Here is a 22,480-nt window from a genome sequence, read left to right on the forward strand (position 1 = left end):
ATATCACAGCTGTTTGTCCGTGTCCTGTAAGTGCCGACTCTTTTTATTGAAACTGTTAAATATCTCAATCAGATCTGCCTGAAACTGGAATGGTGGACGCTTCCTTCCACTGAAAACACCCTGATTACATTTCTCCCTTTTAACATCGTATTGGCATGGTCGTGCATGGATGAAATTCTGCTTGTCAATGAAACAACAGTCCTGTGCAAGCTTTACCACAACTGTTAAGATATGATAAATACATGACAATTTAGTGATTGCAGTGGTGTGGATCACAAAGAGGGCTCTGTGCGCCACTACAGCTCGTCACAATCCAGTCGCGGCAATCGTCGCGGCAGTGCATAAGCAACGAGTTTGTGGATTTATTATGAAGTGGCTGGCAGACGGGAGAACTCTACTCTTCGCTCGTGTCCTTCTTGCTGGTCTCCTGTCCTTCGAAGATGGGGTACTTGCTCTCCACTTCCGCCCAGGTCAATGTGCCGCTGGCCAAATCCCGAACGATCACGGGCAGCTCGCTGACCTGTGAGGAGAGAAAAAGAGGAGCGCTTTTACTTAATGGTGTTATATGGTGTGTGTGGAACTCGAGGTGAAATGCACTTGGAGTAGGGTTAAGTCATGTTGCAGGTAATTTTACTGTCGAAAGAATTATCAATCAAGTCTGAAGATATTTATGGCTCGTGTCTTGGCATCACTCTGAGCCCAACACAAGTGTAAACCAGAGAAAATGGACTTAAAGCCTAAAAACACAATTGATTTTGTTGTTGTTGCACGACTAAAGAGCAGTAGCACAGTTTATGCATGCAGCTGTACTGATGAGTAAAAGAGGAATCTCTGTTCCATGAAATGTGAGTGAAAGACTGAAATACATCATCTGCTGCCACACTAAGAAGCTCAGCCTCGTTGCAGCCATGCATGTCCTCACATCTTTCCACTCTGTTATTCTTCTGTCGAGGTCGAGGCACATTTTCAGTGTTTTTGTTTCCTTGTTTATCCCTTCGTGTGTTTCAACATGACAATCAAACAGCACCAAGCTGAATTTCATGAATTGTGGAGAGGTGAAGCACAGGCAAGGGATGAAACTCATTGGGATTTAGAATCATTTGATCTGATTTTTTTTAAAGTAACAGACATAAAAGCTTATGGTAAATTTTAAAATACGTGGCTGAACAGAAAGGTTTAGGTGGGAGGTTTAACACCATACTGTTAATGAAAAATCATGCTGCACAGCTGTCACAGACTCACAGAGAGCTTTCTCTTTATCGGTCGCCATCTTGAAAATTACTTATCATTGTTGGATGTCATCACTTACAATCAACTTCCTGCAACTATCCCATGGATGAACAGCAAGGCGCTATATAAATGGAATACATTAAACACCAATTCTACTGTACAGTCTATGTTTTGGAGACCATTTTTCATACCAAACCACGCAAAATGAATGAATGAGCTGAAAGGTTATGAAAATCACTACCACGGTTTCTCAGTTTTTTCTGTTTTTCTGTGCTGTGACAAAAGCACAGCCCTAGAGTTTACCTACGCAGCCTTAACGCATGTAAAAATGGAGTGAAGTGAAGCAGTACCTCGGCCCTGATTTGCCTCATAGAGTCACGGTCTCTCAGAGTGGCTGTGTGAGGCGTTTTGTTCACACTGTCAAAGTCAATGGTGATTCCAAATGCCACTCCGATCTCATCCGTCCTGGCGTAGCGCCTCCCGATGGATCCTGAAGAGTCGTCCACCTTGTGAGATACGCCGTTTCTGGTCAGCGCCTCCGCTAAGGAGAAAAGAAAAAAGCAATTGGAGAAAGTGCCATTTGTCTTCTTTGACTGAAATAGGATGTTTGATTTTGGAATCACTTACATAATTCCCTCACAAAAGGCATGAACTCTTGGTTTTGACTCAGAGGCAGGACGGAGCACTTGTAAGGAGCGACAGTAGCAGGGAAGCTAAAGTACTGCAGTGAAAATGAAGACACATCATTAAAGGAAACTAGCAAAAATAAAACAAAGCATGCAAAAATACTCAACTCTGTAAGGAGCTACAACAATATAACAAAATCAGGCAAATGAAATTAAGTGCTACTCTTTAACTTGTTAGTAAAATACACATAAATCAATCACAAGGATTCCACGTTCCAGATCAAAATCTAATCAAAAAGAAATAGATGAAGAGGATGAGTGCAGCAGCACTGAACATGGTGTCATTTTGTAAGGGCAGAAACATTGATGTTGTCAGACTTACCGTTCTTTGTTCGTCGCCTTCTCTGACCTGGAATGTGTGCTCAAAGATGGTGTACATGATCCTACCGATGCCAAACGAGGGCTCGATCACGTTGGGAACAACTTCCTCGACTGTGGATGACAGAGACATTATAAAACCGCTTGCTCCGGTATCATTTCCCTCACGTTTCTCTCGAGTGAAACTCACCGTGCAGAGTCTTCTGGAATCGCTTCACGCTGACCATGTCCTTTGTGAGTTTGAACGCTTTGCCTTCTGTCTCGATAGTGAACTCTCTGAGGAGCACAAATGTGAAAAACTAACTCTTTCCCGAAAATGTACTTGAAACAACCATCAGTATGATGGTTAGCCACAGCACTCACCCACTCTCACTGAGCAGCTTTTCCTGGTCTGTAATGAAGCACTCGTCACACACAGAGAGGTACTCCATGACTATCTTTGCATCCTTTTTATAGGCCTTCCCAATGGCTCCTTTGTTGGGCTCGAACTGGACGACATTTACGGTTTTGTGTGGAGAAGTTAAGGAGAAACACCGATCACCAACATCAAAAGGCTCTTTCGTGTTTTGAGACTTTCTCTGAAGTTGTGTTTCTACTTTGATTTAAGGATATGGGTTCTTTTAGAGGCTTTTCAGCAACCAGAGGGACTTTGGTGGCCCGTGCGTGGCACTGCAGATCATAGCAGGACCGGTCAGCGCAGCCTACGATCTCGATCCAGCCCTGCAGGGGACAAATATTACTTTGAGCATCAGCATACAAAGAAGCTGATAAAGCTGTGAGGAAGCGCTGCAGTGGAACGTACGTAGGAGGTTTTGGCTTCGGCATCCCAGCAGTCACAGGCGTAGTGAGCCATCTCGTTGTCCATGTGCTGTCGGAAACGCAGCTTGTCTTTGGCAATACCAACTTTAGTAAGGTAGAGGTAGATCCTCCCGATGAAATATCCCAGGACGGAATTGTTGATCACTCCCTAAGTGAGACAAGATACATTTTTTGTTGCTTTTCATCTTAAACTCTATATATAATGACTATTTTGGATTTGACATCATCATTGGTGTTCCAGTGTTATGGCTACCTGCTCTACAGCGTCTCCCAGCTTCATGATCTGTGCAGACTGGCCGCTGGTCTGAGCCTTGGAAGAGTATAACATGATGTCCAAGTCAGCTACGTTGGGGAATTTGGGGTGATCCTTTTCATTCGGGTCCACAAAGTGCTCAATCTCAGCCATGGTGAACTCTCTGCACAAAAATATATATCACACAGTCACATTCCCGTTTTCTCTCTCAGCTTAAAAACAAAATATTATTTGAACCAGAGGACACACCCCCTCCTCACCTGACACGAATGAGTCCAGAGCGAGGAGAGATTTCGTTCCTGAAGGAGTTTCCTATCTGAGCAGCAGCGAATGGCAGTTTTCCCTGGTTGAATTCCAAAAGACGCTTGAAGTTGAGGAATATTCCCTGAGCTGTTTCAGGCCTCAGATAGCTGCAAATGCAGATTGATTAAAAATCAAAATTAATGACACAAATGTGAGGAAACGTTTCTGCACAGTGCTGAGGAGTCATTTTACCCTGCCATATTCCCCCCTGGTCCAATGGACGTCTGAAACATCAGGTTGAAGGAGATGGGAGGTGTGAGCTCGTTTCCTGTGGTAGGGGACTTGACGCTGTATTTTACGAAGAGGTCAGACAGCTCTTCTTGGGTGTAGTTGTCCAACTGGAAACCGGTAAGCCCAAAAAATGCAAAATCTGTGATTTACAGCCACGTCAGAAACAAAGGTTTTTCAACATGACTCATTTTGTCTCAATTAACACAGACCTGGGTGATGACGCTCTCCATCTCAGCCTTCTTCTCTGCTGTGCACTTCTTATCAGACATCAGCTTCTGAAGGTGGGCTGTAACACACAGAAAAACCAGACAGTGGTGTTTTTGTTGTTTTTTGTGACTTCCCACCAACATCCCAGCCTGCCCCCAGCACCTACAGCGAGTCCTACAACAGTGCTCAACGTAAATATAGTCGTTATAAAAAGTTTGAGTGAATGCGTGTGTGCTCAGCTAACACTGTGCATTAAAAGAAGCACAACAAGTGAAGTCTAATTCCACCTGGTAGGAGACCGGGAGGCTAAGGCACCCAACAACCCCTGAACCAATCGCACCCCACAGACCCAGAGGAGGCCTTATATGTCCTCCACATTGGTTGCACAGACTATTTATGTCATCTCCTAATGTATAATCTGTTAAAATGGCAGCAAATTCATTCATGTTTATTTACATTGTACAACGTCACAACTCTGGGATATGTACTCACGACAGACAAAAAGCACAGTTGCTATGTTTTTGTAAGCTGCAATAACGATAACAAACGGTACGTGAAATACAAAAAACTGACCATATGTGAAAATGTGCTGCAAACTAAAAAGCTTCATGAAAACATGCTTGTTTTGTTTTTGTTCCTCATGTAATTTGAAGTACCTCTGTTAATAAATATTACACACTTTTGTGTTATCTGGGCAAATAAAAAGCCTTTTGGGACACGTCCCCAGTCCATCACAAGCTCTTGGTACAGTTCCAGTGTCTCGGATTCTAGCGGCTGTATTACTTTGTAAGCCCTGCGTGATTTCTGCTGGTCCAGCCACTTCCATCCCCCCCTCAGGCACAACAGCGATACTCAGAATAGGTAACGAGCAGCAGTTGCCCCTCCTGTCTGCAGAGTCCCATTAATAATACAGATCCACCTTTAGTTTACACAGTGCTGGAAAACTAGAAGCAAACCATGCTCACCTTTGAGGAGGTGGTCAGCCCTGAAGCATTCGCCATTCTTGACATCTTTCACCATGTAGTCTGCAAATTTGTCCACATGTCCTGAAGTCCTGGTGGAAGAAATAACGTAATAAGTGTATTAATGCCAAGGATTTAAAATGCATCCCAAAGAAACTCGTACATTCAACAGTGTATCTGCAACCGGGCTATGGAAAGCTGCTATTAGTGGCAGCTTCCATGCATAAAATCGCAGAAATCAATATGCGCCCGTTAACAAAAACCCACAGTTCAGCACTTTGGAGCTGACTCTAGGAACCACTAGGCGCCTTTTTTTTTTTAGCAGTTTCTGAATTACCCTTTATTAAATATAAATAAACAGCCTATTAAAGCCTAATATAAATGTTGAGACCACGACTACAACAGGTTCAGTGCACCTACTTGAGGACGGGCTCGGGGGTCAGCATGGTGCAGTCGATCTCCAGTATCTGCTCCTCCTGGATGAAGTGCTGCCTCCACGCCTGCAGGATGTTGTTCTTCAGGGCGCAGCCCACAGGGCCGAAGTCATACAGGCCGCTCACACCTGAGGAGCATTACTGCATGGTAACAGAACGCTTAAAGACGCCATCATACGCTGGCTTAAGCACTAACCGAAAGCTTAATTTCCACTGCTGGCTATCCAGGTCTTACCTCCATAGATAGCGAAGGCCTGGTCGTAAAAGAATCGCCTCTTGAGGGTATCCTCCATCTTGGTTCTGTCGACGATGTCATCTTTGGGTTGCAGTGCCAACTCCTGCAATTTTTATACAAAGTGCCAAGATTAAAATCACAACAACATCTGAGCATTAAAGTCTGTTCTTGGCCTTAAAACACAGAGCCTTCCTGGCATGGTTATTAGAGTTAACTAAAACTAGATGAAAATGCTTTCAGAGGGTTGTGTGTTATTATTGTTAAATCTGTGATGATTTTCCTCAATTTTGGCACTGACATACGCCATCCACATATTACACTAAAATACATTAAACACTTCCAAACAATAACAACCCTGAATCACAAATCTACTCTGGAAACAAACTGAAGCTAAACTGAATTAAAAACAAAAAGTCAAAATAAAATAAAAAAATAATTAGAAAATACAAAACCATAATAATAGCTTTGCTTCCAGGACCCTCTTACTTGCTTTCGTTTACCCGTCAGGTCTGACTCAGGTATCATTTTGTGAGACGTGTTAAGGTCTTTTATAGCTCAATATCTGATCGTCTTATACAGGAGAGAGTGAAAAAGGCTTAAAAATACTCAGAGTGATCTCAAAAACCCAGATTTGATCATTCTTTGTCATTTTGATATAGTTTTCACAGCATCCCAGCCAGGTGGACTGATGATACACTTCTCAGCTTTAATGAAAAGCATCGTATTTTCAGAGTGGTCTGGCTGTCTGGGGGTGTGTAAGCACTTGAAGAGCATATCATATATCTAAAGTTTAACTGCTCCAGAGTACCATGAGCTCAAGTGGACTTGATTTACTTACCTTGGCCTCCAGAGTCCTCTTCCTCGCCTTTAATTCTGCTACAGCTTTAGTAATATCCACATCTGGAGCTCCATCCTGTTTCATTTGGCGAACCAGGTCCCCCTAAACAGACAGAGAGGTGGCTTCAGACACAGATAAACCAACAAAACCATACTACACGAGTATGGGCATGCTTACAAAAAATATGCTGAAGGATCAGTGTTGTGTAGGTTTTTTGTTTTGTTTTTTGTTTTATTAGCAGTACAAATTTGGCTTCCAATCATAACCACGCCCTTTCCACAAGTGTATGCAAAAGCAGCTGCAACAGCAGCAGCTCAATGAAACGTGGCAGAGAGCGCAGACATAACTGACAGTTAACGTTAGCAGCTAGCTAGAAAGCAACTGATTCATTGACAGCGAGCAGCCGGGTCGTGTTAGCCGGCTAGCCTTACGAGCGAGAAGGCTAATGTGACAGAGTGGGAGGTACTAAAATATATCTAATCACACTGTGAACAACACTCTTTATCTATAACGATAAAGATAAGGCGATAAGTCCCAATTACCTGTTCTTTCACTGCAAGCCTCAAAGGGGCGAGAATCTCCTCAATGTTGCCGTCCATGGTTTGTCCTTCCGCCAGCTGCAGCCACAGGCTTGTTTTCTTCTTCTTACACAAGCACACCGACGTTGAAAACGGCCGGTTTTTACGCGGGTAGCGAAGCGACTGCCGAACAAACCGGACCGTGGACACCGGGCAGGAGCGGAAAATCTCAGTGGTGGTCCTCAGCAGTGCTGATGCTGCGCCGCGAAGAAGCATGGACCGGAGTAATGTGAGAAAGAGAATGATGAAATCTCTGAGAGCAAGTAAACACTGCTTCCGCCGCCGGGAAGCACTTTCTCTACGCCACACGTACGCTGTGTGCCCATTGTACACTCTCGGCAGATTCGTCACACATGCTGAGGGGTTAAATAAAAAAACAACAAAAAAAAAAACCATTTTAAATAAAATTTTAAAAATGAATAAAATAAACTGAAATAAAAATTAGTTTAGATCGATATTTTTTGTCAGCTAAGATAACAACTTAATTCTAAAGTATATATTCTGGATTACTGCTCCATCACCCAGTTATATCCGTTGCCCTTTTGATCTAACTAATTAATATGTGTGCACAAAATTCAATTCAATTCGCTCCAGTTTTATTTATTTGGCGCCAAATCACAACAACAGTTCCCGCGAGACACTTTCTATTCCAAGCTAAAGACCATACAACATTACAGACCCCAGCAATCAGACAAGCCCCCTACGAGGAAGCAAAAAAAGGAGAAAAATATCCACTGTATTCAGTAAATGTGAATATATTTGTCTATGGGCCGGCATTCATCAACAAATCTATTATCAGCTCATACAGATCTACAAGCATTTATTTCAGTTATTGACAAAAATAATGACATTTTCCGAGAGAAAAGAATAACTAAAACTGCTATAAGCCGATTTCAGTCTGTTTATTGTAGGGTATGGGCCAGGATTAAATCATTACAGTCATTCAGAAATGGTAACCTTGTGTCTCTCTGTGGATACTGTGGAGTTGTGCCCATGAAGCCCTCTTTCTATCTTCCACTCTTCTCACAAGAAAAGAAGGAAAAACAAACTTATCAGACCTCAGATCCCTCTTTCTTTTTCTTCTTCTTCTTCTTCTTCTTTTAGATCTGTGTGAATCCATATTTTTACAAGATTTTTTTGATGTCTTTTGCACAACTGGCTTTTTTTTTTTTGCAAGGGTGAGGAGCAGATCACTCTTCCAATAAGACAAATGCCAGACACTTCATGTGTCCCTTGGGGCTCAAATCTCATCATCTCATCCTCACTAAAATGTGCCCTTATTCTGCAGAGGAATGACAAGATGTGACCTGCAGGGTTTCCATCATTTAGCACTCACTCATCAATAAGAAAAGTTACTGGCATTTGATTGATACTGGATGACTTGTCAAGGTCTTTTCAGTGCAGATCCTACTATTTTTTTTAAACCTGCATGCTTCATCTGCTTCTTGCTTTACTGTAAACAGATAGGAGTGCAGGTTTTCATGCTGGGCTATGTGGCTATGTAAATTTAATTATTTACATGTTTTCCCCTCTGTGATATGCAAAATATTCAGTCTTTTTACAAATAAATATTCAAAGCCATTTAAAGCCGGTACAATCGGTTCCTGGAATAACAATGGTCTTCAGTATGTAAAACTATTAAAACAGTCGGCTACTGCTTGGATATTGCAGTTATTCAAAGTATAGGATCAAGTGGCCAAAGATGACATATTAGAATGAAAATAACATAACAAATAGTCCTAATGCCGAAAAACCGTGATAACACTTAATCCATAAAGGAATATTTCATTAGATTAGTTACAAAATAAGATATACAGAATATTCTTTTTGTTGCATATTCTCTCAAGATTATGTTCAGTCTATCACAAGTTTATATCTATTCCACTAGGTGGCAGCAAAGGTAAACTAATGAGCCAATACAGTCCGAAGCGTGATCTGTGCGACCTTTTCTTTCCAACTAGACGTGAGAATACCCAAATTCAAGAGTAGCCAGGGAAGTCAGCTTCATGCCTCCTTTTAGTTCAGAGAGCCAAGGCCCTAAACTGGGGTAGAAGTCTTACATTTTATAGTTCTGTAGTAGTCATACTACAGATCGGTGACACCAAAGTCTTCCCATAAAATCTCTGGTTACTCCCAGGTAAAATAAATCTCCAGGACACTGAGGTCTCTTATATCTTAAGGACTTCTCCTCTTTTGTAAATACACTTTGAGGGACTGAACAGGCTGAAAACTCATAAAATTTAGCATAAATGAAATTCACGAAAAGCCATGAAAAGTTTCATGTACTATGTGATTAACGGGTTTCGGCCATGGGTGTGAGAAAATGGAAATAATTAAAATTACAGTGAAATCAATAAATATAATGAGACAACTTCAGGTATCACTTCTGCTTCATCTGTCATAAATAACAATAACAGGCCACACCTGGTCATGAAACTGCTTATTACTTTTTAGTCTAAAAATGCGGGGCTGTCTATAAAAATGTATGCAATTTCTAAACAGTTAATGCAGTGCTGTTGTTTTAATTAAAACTGAAAGTCTGCACTTTGATCACATCTTGATAGTTTGATTTAAAATCCACCATGGTGCTGTGCAGGGGCAAAACTACAAACTTTGTGTCTTTGTCCAACAAATTATGGACCTAACTGTACATATAGTCTAAGGAGCTTGGAAAGAAAAGCATGTAGACTTCTTTAAGTTTGTTTCACCTCTCATCTGAGAAGTATCCATCTCATCAACTTTCATCTGAGAAACTTCTTCAGTTCTTCTTCAGCTTCTTGGATGAGAGGTGAAACGTCTTCAAGCAACTTAAAGAAGTCCAGATGCTTTTCTTTCCAAGCTCCATAGACTACGATGACCTGGATGACTGAGAACCTTCACAGACAAACTGCATGTAAATGAAATATGCGGGAAATATTGGCTGATTTTTGAAATTTTTACGGTGCGTTCTGCAGATGATATAAAGCAACATCACCTGACATGTGGACACAAGAAATTTCTTATAGTTCTCATCTAATATGAGCCCAGACCTGAATATGCATATATAATTTATATATCAATTACCAATGACCAAAAAAGCAGGGATGCTGTTTAAAATGTAAATAAAAACAAAATGCAATGATTTACAAATCTTACAAAAACATATATTATTAATGGTACCATAGAACACAGGAAAAGGAAGGAACAGAGTTATGTTTACTGTTGTGTAGCAGCCTAAATGTTTGGGAACTGAACAAACCAGCTGCTGGACTTTGGGGAGTCCCGGGTCTTTTTTGTTGTATTTTTTGTTTCGTGATGTTTTCAGTTGTTAAGAGGTCCAGCACCTGGACTCTTCTATATGAAGTTAGCTGTTTAACATGTATGTGGTTTAACATTTCTTGCTGAAACATGTAAGGCTTTTCCTGAAAAATGTTGCCTGGATGGGAGCAAATATTGCTCTAAAACCTCAGCATTGATGGTGCTGTTCCAGATGTGCAACCTGCCAGCTCCATAGGCACTTATGTATATATATATATGCAGTATTGATTTGGGGCCTTGTCTAAACTTTTTTAAGACATGTTGCTATGATCGAATTCAAAATGATCTAATATTTTTTTCATGGAACAGGAAAATGTCTGAGTTGAAACATTTGATGTTATGAGATTTGCACATCACTGAATTCTGTTTGTATACATTTTACACAGGGTCCCATATTTTTGCAATTGGACTTGTACATTTGCTGCAATAAAGCACCTGCAACTCTGAGTGTCCCAGTTTATACAAAAGTGTCTTTGGTCCAGTTGCAGCTTTAATACAAATGTGCTGCCTTACATTGCAGGATTCAGGCTACTCTGTGTCCCTTTACACGCTTCACTGTGCCACTGTTTATACAATGCTGAAAGGTATATACAGGTTTAAGAGCAACCTGAAAGGCTCAAGAATGTGCAGACACAGAGAGACTCATGCAGAGCGAGAGAGATTATTCAGTGATACCAGCTCCTTACTGAACTACACCCACACTCATAAAACATTCAAGCACCCCGCAGTCTGACAGCGCATTTGAAGGCAGTGAAAAAGATCATCTGTGTCCTATCAAAGTTAATATCAAGAAGATATTTATTTTAATTATTCATCAACAGAAATCTGGTGCTGGCTAGCGGTGCCATTTCCCCCCCGCCTCAGACAGAGAAATGTCAGAGGCCAACAGCGTTTGATGTCCATGATCAAAAAGTGACTCCACCAGTGTTTGTTCTCATATTTCACCGTAGTATTGGTCAGTCATGCATATATCTTTATCCTGCTGACACGCTCCACTCTCCAAGTACTTGTGTCTTGCAGCTGTTATTGCAGAGCCTAATCTGTGGCCCTGAATAAGCTTTAAAGTTCTTTATGCACTATTTATTCTGGACTGACTTTCTTTGGCTGCTGCTTCAGGGCCACAGTAAACTGATTTCTTTTTAATAGAACATGCAGAAGATCACCAAGGAGGTACTTACGTGTAATATTTATGTGCTGAACATTATATTTATGTGATACAGCTCTTTGATTACCTGCAGATGAAGAACTGTATATAATTGCATGAGTCGAGCAAGTGTAACAGTTAATCGTTGTGGTTTTATTTGTAGTGTTTCATGTGATATGAGATGCTAAGCAGTGCTACACCCGTGAACTGATCTGCTTTGGAAATACATGTTCCTATAATATTTTCTGTATATTTTTATGTTTATGAACTGATATCATGGGATGTTGAACGCCATTAATTAGAGTAACTTCACTCAAGTGTTGTTTCCCTCATAGTATCATTGCTGAAATTGGAAATAATTACATTTGAGAACCTTGGGGGCAGCGATTACAAGCTATGAGCAAAACACTGCAATATTATTTCCTTTTAATTTAATATGGTAACATCTGAGTAGTTCAAGTATAAGTTAACTGAAGCTTAAATGGGACTTGTATTTTCTGTAAAGTTTCTGTTTGGCCAAACCAAAGTCCTAAACATAGTTTTTTCACTCTAATTTGTTCTTCACCAACTCTACTGTATTTTTTAACAGATAATCATAAACTTTGTACTGAACTGTTAATCATCCAAACATACAAAAGGCACCTAATTCAAGAGCTGAACCAGTGTGAACTGGACTGAAAATCAATGACAACACGTCTGATGGAGTCTTGAATCCTAATTTGAAGATTTTGGTTCAAATCATTGTCAGCATGCACAGAGGAATTCAGGAAAGAGGTGAGACGCTACAGTTTACAGGCATCTGTAAGACAGTGGAGGCTCTGTCATGGTTTATGACTATATTTCAGACAGTGGTGTTGTGGATCTTCTCAAAACTGAAATTATGAACACGGAAAAGTGCCTTTAGATTTTGATTAGGCTTCATTTTTCAGCACGACAATGACACAAACAGCCTGACAATGCAGTAAAAGCATACCTGGACAGAAAAATACAAAATGCAACACTATCAGTCGTGGATTGGCCTCCACAGAGCCCGGACCTCAACATTATTGAAACAATGTGGGATCATCTTGAAAGGAAACAGAAGAAAAGGCAGCCGACATCCAAAGAAGACCTTTGACTGTCCTTCAAAAAGCCTGGCGAACTATTCCTGAAGACTACTTAAAGAAATAACAAGAAAGTTTGCCAAAGAGAGTTCTGGCTGTGTTGAAGAATAAAGGTGGATGCACAGAATATTCACTTTCAAGCTTATACAAACTCTGTTTTTGCTTTCGCACATGTAAATCGATGCCCTTATTTCCCACTTTCCCATATAAAGAAAATAGGGGTGACTCAAAGACAGTATTCTAGTCTAGAGGCTTTTCATTCATCAGAAAAAGCCCCTAATTGACCATCGAGCAAATGTGTTTTCTGACAGCTTATTAACAGGTATAACTGCACACTAAAAAGTTTATAGAAGAATGGATAGTTATGAACATGATTAAAAACAGTTGGGTATCTATTTATTTTCCAAATAGAAAGGATGCTAAGTGATTTTAGACAACATCAAAGCATTTTTACCATTTTTAATGAAGACATTGGTTTGGTTTTCTTCATTCTTCTTTGTGGGCCACATACAGCCCACTTTGATCTCAAGTGGGCCAAACCAGTGAAATTCCCCTCTGTTATTGTAAACAGTGCCTCACATGTAGTTTTTATACATGATAAAGAAATGCTGCTGTAATAAATAAAAGAAGCTGTCCAGTGGGACAGTCTGTGCTGAGCTGGTTCTGGCCCCTGGGCCTTATGTTTGGCACCCCTGTATTACAGGCTGTTAGCATGATGAATTTGTAATCCATCCAGTGTGGTTATGATTATGATTATTATTAATGCTAACAATCCTAAATCCTCTTGATAGACTGTTTCTAACAGGTTCTTACACAGATATATTTACTGCAACATTTGTATTTGCCTTTGATGAGTTATCTATGCAAAGTGCCCCAGCATGGTTACAGACATGCTCCATCCCCTCGGATTTCAAGAAGCCATGCAGTCTTGACAGATGCAGAAACCTGAGACAGACTGCCAGGTGGGGACAGACAATTGTGCAAAGTGGTTGTGTTGCTGTTACACATACATTATTGTAAACATCACAGCCGAGGCGCTGACCTGCAGTGAAAGCATCGTTTCAGCGGGGAGATTACATACTAATTATCAGAAGCATCGGTTCTCCTGCTGTCCGCGCGCAATCATACACGTGTCTCAGGTGGGGTCATTTAGGGCTTTGTGGGCTTCGGCTCCATTAAAGTGACAGCTAAGGTGAAGAGGGACGAACACTAAGAGACGTCATCGTTGGCAACGGACCAGAAAACCACTTTATCTCCCCTGTTGTCATTCTATGGTCCACTGAGGCTGAAACAGCATGAATAATGTTTGTTTAGCAGTGCACGTGGAGAATCTGCAGTGCACGCGCAGGTGTATACGGGATGGTTGTGAGCTACATGATGTAAACAAGCAGCAATTCATTGATTTTACGTGTAATTTATAGGCTGATCTCTTGGTTTCAAGACAATAACAAGCATTCAGCCATCAGGGTCATCTCTTCTTGGGATTGGAGAATGCATTTAAAAACAAATTCATTTAAGGCACAGGGCATGTCAGAGTCAAGCTATTATGGGATACTTGGAGTTTAGCCCCATTAGGGACAAACTGGCGATATCTCAGCTTTTGCTCTGCTCTGTGTTATATGCAATGCTTTTTGAAAAGGCTTGAACATTAAAAGTGGAAAGTGAATGAGTTCATTTTTTAAACTATCTTTCAGGTCGGTTGTTTCAAACATACAGCAGTACTTGACATATTTCTTCTTTGGATTTAAGCTGTCTGGGTTTCTTTTGTCTTTTCATGTAATCCCAGACTGACTGCATGATGTGGAGATCATGGCTCTGCAGGGGCCACACCATCTGTTGCAGGATTCCAGATGACCTCGGGTGTAGGTTTGGGATCATCATATTGCGATCTGAACAATCGCAAAAGGCGATTTTTGTATAAAAGGTTTATTTGTAATGAGAAATTGTTTTAAAAACAACAAATGGGCTAATATTTTTATAGCTTTGAGTTGCCAAAGCTATAAAAAAAAAGAGTTTGAGTGAAATTTTCTTTCCCCCCCCTTTTTTTCCTGGAAATGTTTACAGCCATATCATCACCCCCGCCCCCTCCTTTCTTTAAATTTCGGGGATTAATGTGTTTTTTTGTTGTTGTTAATTTTTTTTAAACATTTTTTTAAAATATATTTGTGCAGTGTTATTTTATTGAAAAGTTCATAATAATAATAATAATAATTATTATATATATATATATATATATATATATATATATATATATATATATATATACACACACATATGTATATGTATATGTATACATATAAAGCAAACGTAATGAAAAAAAATAAGATAAAAAATTACAAAGCAGGTCGTAAAACGTGTGCCGAGTCTGCATGCAGTGTGAAGTTTTTCTTTCCTCTCCCTGAGCTGCAGGGATATGAAAAGATAGCAACAATCGGTGGGTGGTGGGCGGACTGAGAGGGTTTTTCAGCATGGACTGACGAGGATAATAGAAATGTTGCAGGCGTGTTGCTGTTGTAGTCAGCCTGCAGGGCCGGTAGGACGACGGTCGCCATCTCTGGGTAAACACTGTAACCGTATCACGCAGTTGATATTGTAGTGTGTGGATAGAAGCTGGAGCGTACAGTAGCGGCAGCAGAAGGCGGGGGCTATGCTGCCTGCAACAGCCACATCGGACACGAACGGCTTCGATGCGGGACTGACGCTTTGTTTGTCTCCTGCACATCGGACTGTCACCTCACATTTTGGACCAGCCGTCGTGACCGCTTCTTCCTCTGTTTCTTCTTCTTCTCGCTGATATTTTGTCTCGCTCGTAAGCACCGGGGTATGGGAAGTGCAAAAATGGGATTTTAACGTTGCAAACAGCGGACGCTCCAAAGCCTGCGCACAGCCAGGGGGACTGTAGTGCGCCTGGTAATGTTTGCCAAGGAATAAAACGGTGTAGCCGAAGGTGCGTAACATCTCGTTTCCATGGACAACACGTCCATAATAACACAGGTTGCAAATCCGAAAGAGGAGGAGAGCATTTCTTCAAGTCAAGATAAAGGTAAGGCGCACAGAAATGTCACACATGACTCTTTTTTTCCACACAAAAATAATCATTAAAAAAAAAGCGTGAATTTTCGGTTTCCATGTATTCCGGAGAGCCCGCTGCTTGTTTAGATTGACTCAGTGCCCATCTGGAAGATCTGCAGCCCTCGGTGCAGAGAGGATACTGAGCTCCGGACTGCAACAGCAAGACAAGAGTATCGACGGAAAACCTCCATTGTTCAGCTTGAAGCAGGGAAACATTAAGAGCCAGAGCCCCCAGCTCAGCCTGCAAATATCTATACAGTCTGATGCTGGGAGTCCGCTCTAACTTTATGTCACTCATAGCTTTATTTATTTTAGCCAGAAATATCCCACCAGCATTTTATTACTTAACACATGTGCCATTTCTTTAGGTCTGAGTGAGCAGGGTTTACTACTGGGGGCGGGTACTCTACTACTTCTCCCCCCCTCTGCACTCTCAACATCCCTGTATCTGCCACTGACACTGTAAAATGCATTGAAAACAGCACACCACCAATAACAAGCAATCAGATGAGGTTGTGGTATTTGCAAACTGCATGCACATGAATTTAAACATGTGATTGTCTGTGCAAGGTCAGAAGATGGTGTCTTTATGCGCCTATCAACATCAAAGTCACTAGTGATAGGTTTGCACACATTTATCCATCTGAGCAATAAAATAGCACTGAAGCAACAACAACAAACAGAAGTTTGCATTATTATCTCTCTTCTGTACATCCTCCATAAAACAAGTATCCTCATGTAACTGAAAGTGTCTTGGCTATTCACGCTGCTGGGAAATGTCCCCTTGCTGCTGAGTTAAAAAACAAAAAGTGGCTGAAAACAACAGCTCAACAGCTGCTCTACAGATTATGCAGGCTGAGCGAAAACACATTTTCTTTTTTGTTGTTGTTGGTTTTTTTTTTTACGTAAGACTGCGCTTCACCATGTGGCAACGACATGAGTGTCAAATCCCCCTCATCAGTCAGGAGTTTTCATTAACTTTGAAAGTGGTTTTTGCCAGTCTCTTTAACCCTTTAAGACCTACCATAGAACCAAGTCCGCCAGAGCTTATATTATATTTTTACATGCTGTGGTGCCATTTTTGGGAGCATTTCAAGTTGCTATACATCAATACAACCATTATAGCCCAGATTTTAATAATATGTCTGCATTAAGTGCATAGTAATTACATAAATTGCAAAAAAGTGCAATAAACTACAAAAAAATTGAAAATCGTTTTTGCTTTTTTAACATATATTTCTAGTTAGAGAAATTTAAGAGGCTTATCCCTCAAAACTGTAAATACAAAAAAGTTGCACAAAATAGTTTCCCACCACAGGAAATTTATTTTGAGTGTCTTCATAGTTTTATTTTTGAAATACACCAATTTTTATATACTGCAGGAAAAACGAAAATAAATATTATACTGCAAATTTGCAAAAAACCAGCATATGCATCAAAATAAACTATTTCCAGCAGTGCAATATGAGTCCTAAGCATCCCAGAAACGACACAGAAAGTTATAAAGTCAAAGATAACTTTTAAAAACACCAGTATAGGCTCATGAGGCCCTGATGGTAAAAAAACTACATTTCCACGAAATGACGTCACTTCCGGTTTCGGGTAGGTAATGGCGGACATGCCAAAGTTCGCGCTGACGTCTATTCCAACGTAGGAAGTGTTATGAACAGCTGATCGGATCAGCAAAGCGTGTTTCTGGAATATTATGGTTTTGTTGCTGCAAGTGCTTTTTATGCAGTTTTTGCAAAGCTATATGTGGAAGGAAACTGTGACCGAGGACAAGCTGAAGGCATAAGATGGAAGTACAACTCCTCCGGTTTCATATGCAAAAAAATTTATTGCGCTAGCTTACGTGGTTGCAGAGCTACCGGGATTTAAAAATAGTTACGCAAAACAGAGCGTGCCCGCTCCAACCGGCTTTAAAGGGTTAAACTGATGCATATTTCCATTTTCATTTGAGCTGACATCTTGTTGTGTAACGAGCACTCGGAATCTGTGTGCTCACACTGGGGAGGTACACGAGCGTCCGCGGAGCTCAGGGCTCTGACATTTCCCCCGCCAGCCACCAGCACCCATCCAAGTGAGCCGCAGGGTGCCTGGAGGCCAGAGGGACCACAGCTTCCTGCTACACCCAGTGCTCTGTTGGAGAAAAGGTCACCTTCCCGCATCACCTACCACTGAGCAACACTGACATACAAGAGCCACTCTGAGTCACTGCTTTCCCAGCCTGCACTGTTAAAATGGGCTTTGCTTTAATGTGAAATTGACTCCATCAATTGTGATTTATTTCCCAATGTTTACCCCCCTCCCCAGCAGCTTACTGTACCTTCATAATTAAAACCCACCATAGACAAATCCATCAAAACTACCACTAAACGTACACATTCATCACCCAGTGAGAAGGAGTAAGATCATCCAGGAAATTAGTTGGAAAAAAAAATTAAAATATTGCTTCTTTCCTTCAGAGCGCTTTTTTGCACTTGTTTCCCACACTTTCCTGCCCCGCTCTTCTTGAACAGTAAAACCCAGATGACATGTGGAATCTGACAGTTAATCTGGCGGGATAAAATCCAGGGTCAGTCACTGACCAAAGAAGTCCTAACACACACCCACACACACTTACACACACAAACGTGCACTGTGGCTCCTCAAATGGCTGCTGTCGTACATAAAAAAGTATCAGCAGGGAGCTTCCTGAACAGCGCCCCCGGCCCTTCACTTCAGTCTCTGTCAAAGCAGACAGCAAACAGCACTTGTTGTCCAGGAAAGTTACTCTGTGGCCTGCTTGGGCTCCACTGAAGCCACAAATCATTACACTCACACACGCACGCACACACACTGAATATTTCAGAGCACAGGCAGGCTATTTTCAGAGTCCTATCGGTTTCATTCCAAGTAAAGACGTAGTAACTCATTAGCGCCATTTTTTAAAAACATTTGGTCAGGTGCTGATTAGAGCTCTATGCATAATGGAGGATGTTGAATGAGATGAAGGATTTAATCATAATGGGGATGGTGGATGAAGTCATGCATATCATACATTTGGAAAATAAACATTGCTTGGAGCACGTTCGGGCTGTTTTGCATCACGTTTTTCTTTTTTCTAATCTGACAAAGAAGCAAAATGTTCTGATTCAAGTCTAGATGTTTCGAAGCAACCAGAGTCATCTTTCCAAACTCAAATTACACTTTTCATTTGGCAGCCATTATCATTTTTATTTATTTATTTTTCTGATGCAATGAAATGCAATGGCTGGACTTGCAGCCGAGGAGGGGAACCACAAGGCCTGCCAGGCTCAGTCTCGCTAAGCAAAATCACTCAGGCTTTGCTCCGATAACTTCACAGCGAGGCAGGTATCAGTGGACGAGCCGTTTACCTTAATCAGATTAGGTCACATCTGAGTTTAGCTTTGCACTCCCGCAGAGTGAGTGATGACAGATACTTAGGGCAAATTACAATCTTGCGCTCGCAGTAATGGCAAAGCAAGAGTCTGTTTTGCTTGAAAATCTTACCGAATTGGCTTTAAATTGTGTCTTACTTACTCACAATGAAGCTGCTTCTTTTACACACTGCTGAATGCATTTGTTGAATTCAGCCTGGAGTCACTGGAACAACTCTAACTAAGAAAACCTTCTTGGAAAACCAACAAATACAAATAACGCTTTTATCCCTTTCTGAGGGCGAGCTATTTGCATTCTCCTGAACAGACGTAATGTCATTCTGCCCATTCGCTGGTCCAGCAGCAAGATTAGAGCCTGAGCAATACTTCAGGCCAATGCCAGCTGTGATTTAGTCAAGAGAACAAAAAATCTTAGAGTTAATGAAAATACTTTTATCATTTTCAAAGACTGGGGTATTTGCGATAACTTCCCGGCAATTATTTTAGTTATTATTTACACATTAATCAGCAATTTAACTAATCAAGACAGGTCCTGAGAGTATTGCAAACAATGATATCAAAAGAGCTCTCCTGGACAAAGAACTGTTCACCATTTCCACACTATCATCGCTATTTAACCCTTATGTTCGTTTTTATATCCAAGTAGGGCTGTTCGATATAACGATATATATCGGATGACGATATAAAAACGTCTATCGTTTCATTCGTCTATCGTTTGTTTCGTGGTGTCGCAAAATAAACTGTCTACGGCAATATTTTTTCATCGTTTTGATGGTCACTGTAGTGGCTATATTAATTTCTTAAAGTTCTCTCTTTCTCTTATATTTTATATAACCACACTACGGACGGACAAGCGCCTGTTTTTATGCTTTGTGGTTAGCAACAACGACGGTAACAGCATCGTGTGTCCGCTTGTGTTCCACATAAACCTTTCACAATAAAGCTCAAGATCCTGTTGAGATTTTTCAAAATAAACTGAATCACGTAAAAGAGCAGATTATTTACAGATGAGAATTAAAAAAGAGCCGCCAGGTGCTAAAAAATAAACCTTAGACTCAAACGTTAGAACAAGCTTTTCCCCGCAGCACGCCGTGTAATAAATACTCACAAAGAAAACGGCGGCCTTTACAACTTGTGTCTAAAAATGTATAGTTTTATGTATCGGTTAAAACACTCGACTCCAGCTTCATGACGCGCAGCTGGAAACACTTCCCGCAAGACGAGCTGCCCGAGATTCACAGAATGTTACATTTTTGTGATTTATATCGTTATCGGACGATCGAATTCTTATATCGGGATATGAGATTTTGGTCATATCGCACAGCCCTATATCCAAGTACTGCAGGCAGCATAGCCCAGCAAACATGGTTCAAACCCTGACATCATTGCCTTGGTCAAAACTGGTCGCAGTATGACACCAAAACCTGAACTTTAGCTGGACAGACGTTACGTTGTTTCCACATAGAATAGAGCTTAGTTCTTACAAAAGTGAAAAATACAAATCAAATTTCTAAGATGGAATATAATGTGTTTGTCTTTTTTAACAGCTAACAAGTTTAGTACACAGTTGCATACGACCACCTAACATCTTCCCAACGTACACAGACCAGTATTACCAGTCTATTTATGGTTTTCTGCACCTAAATTCAATTTCATTTGTTGTATAGTGAACTCTACATGTCAGACTCTTATAATCATCCCCTTTCTGTCCAACATACCAGCCTCATAAACTCAGGAATGCTAACATTCACATATGAAAGCAGTTAGCTCAGTAGCATAAGCAATGAACTCAAAAGCTTTAGATGAAGCTGAGTTGAAGCCACCCTTAAACTTTTTTTGTATGTTTGTTCATTTTATTCTAATCAATAAAGACAACAAGGATTTCTAGGCGTAACATTGAAGACGTGACTCGATCTGACATTGTAATAACGTCCACGGCTTTAGTTCATCTTTTCGTTTTGGAACTACTTTTTCATCCTGACGTTATGTGGAGAAAAGAAATGCTTGCTGGGATTATAGGACGATATTAACATATCTCGCGATAGGCAAATATTAGGGAATAGTATTGGCCAACCTGTCACACTTACGCCATCCTAGATGCTAGACTGTCCTTCACAGACTCCATTAACCTTCGATAATTAAAAAATAAACTCAGTCATTAAAGTACTCAGTCTGTTTACATGCAAGTGGAGATGTATAATATGAGAAGATGCATGGAGACGAAGAGCAGTCACTGGGATTTCTGCAAACCGATGGCATCTCCAAGTATGATTTCCTCCGAGTCTTCTTGGTCAGAGATTATTTTCGTTGCCAGAGAGAAAGGACAAAAAATACTTAAGCTGCAATTATGTATGAATCTGGAGAAACGCCCGTGGTTTCATCCACTCTTGGTTTTTGAGGTTATTCCTGGAACACGCTGCTGTACATTAATAAAGTGTTTATGATGTGTGGACCACACCTGCAGGGGTGTGTGCAGCATTCGGCTAGCGAGAGGAGCTACTGTGAGTTCTGGCTGGCTCAGAGTCCCTCGCACAACCTGCCACTCTGCTGTTTACAGCAATTTTCTATCCAGACCGGGCTCAAGTGTTCGACAGACAATCTTTTACCCAGAGCATAGCCTTCCACCTCTCTCGAGAATCACATTGGACTTCTGTGTGCGTACAGCGAAGTCGATATTCAGAGCGGCATTTTGATGGAGAGGAAGATAGAGAGAAGAGCTGGAGTCAGAGCTGTAAAGTGCAGGTCCTTATTAAGGATTTATGAATCTATTTCAGCCAGTGCTGCTCAGAAAAGCTGATTATCTGCACCTCCAGGGAAGTGTTGGAGTGTTAGATGTTTCCCAACACATCTTCATTAATACCAAAAGCATACTGGACAACTCATTGGGAAGAATTGAATGTTTTAGCCTAGCCATAAGCTCCTTGACTGAAAAGCTTATTAACTGTTTGTGTGGGATCAGCCCATGTCTCTGTGTTAAAATGAGCATGCCCAAAGCGGAAGTGGGGCGGGTGGAGGGGGACTGTAATAATTGATATCATTTTAGTCCTGCTACAGCAAGTGGTAGAGTTTAGAGTTAAGAAGATGTGAAGCAGCTCACAACCTTATATTATAACTGTTCTGTATATATGAAACCACAACCAGCAGCTGGTTATACTGTTCAGATTAATTCATTTCTTTTTAAATAGCACCAAATCACAACTACCATCACTTCAAGGCTCTTCATATTATAGGATATTTATTATTTAAATTTATATACCGTATGCCACTAAAACCCTACATGATCCATAGAAACTTTCTCACAGACCTGACCTGAGGAGAGATCAGAGAGACAATTTTGCTTAAACCTAAGGTCAGTTATCACCGTTCTCT

The 22,480-nt window shown here is 40.9% G+C and overlaps 2 protein-coding genes and 1 non-coding gene across 4 annotated transcripts in view; 1 reads left to right on the forward strand and 2 right to left on the reverse strand.

Moving 5' to 3' along the window:
• Positions 1–22: 22 nt before the first annotated feature.
• LOC146380364 (glycine--tRNA ligase-like) lies at positions 23–7,362 on the reverse strand. Its single transcript, XM_084939369.1, has 17 exons — positions 7,059–7,362; positions 6,517–6,618; positions 5,679–5,781; positions 5,430–5,571; positions 5,013–5,101; positions 4,050–4,126; positions 3,802–3,947; positions 3,567–3,716; positions 3,307–3,469; positions 3,037–3,201; positions 2,846–2,954; positions 2,598–2,742; positions 2,425–2,510; positions 2,239–2,348; positions 1,858–1,951; positions 1,581–1,771; positions 23–520 (listed from the first exon to the last, which is right to left on the reverse strand). The coding sequence occupies exons 1-17, from the start codon at positions 7,308–7,310 to the stop codon at positions 395–397; spliced, it is 2,250 nt and encodes a 749-aa protein (XP_084795495.1). The 5' UTR covers positions 7,311–7,362; the 3' UTR covers positions 23–394.
• LOC146380365 (small nucleolar RNA SNORA84) lies at positions 5,179–5,315 on the reverse strand. The gene has a single exon (XR_014801406.1). It is a non-coding gene; the product is annotated as a small nucleolar RNA SNORA84 (small nucleolar RNA).
• Positions 7,363–15,026: 7,664 nt separating the features above from the next.
• The window catches only part of ctdspla (CTD (carboxy-terminal domain, RNA polymerase II, polypeptide A) small phosphatase-like a), a 40,089-nt gene continuing 32,635 nt past the window's right edge, over positions 15,027–22,480 (forward strand). Inside the window, exon 1 of one of the 2 annotated variants that reach the window (XM_084939371.1) lies at positions 15,027–15,681. In XM_084939371.1, the coding sequence (XP_084795497.1) occupies positions 15,606–15,681 (76 nt within the window). In that variant the 5' untranslated portion in view covers positions 15,027–15,605. The remainder of the gene's footprint in view (positions 15,682–22,480) is intronic. The other variant, XM_084939372.1, reaches the window with a different exon arrangement.

This window comes from Perissodus microlepis, chromosome 9 (genome assembly GCF_051167445.1).
Source record: "Perissodus microlepis isolate ML-2025 ecotype Zambia chromosome 9, ASM5116744v1, whole genome shotgun sequence".
Lineage (NCBI taxonomy): Eukaryota > Metazoa > Chordata > Actinopteri > Cichliformes > Cichlidae > Perissodus > Perissodus microlepis.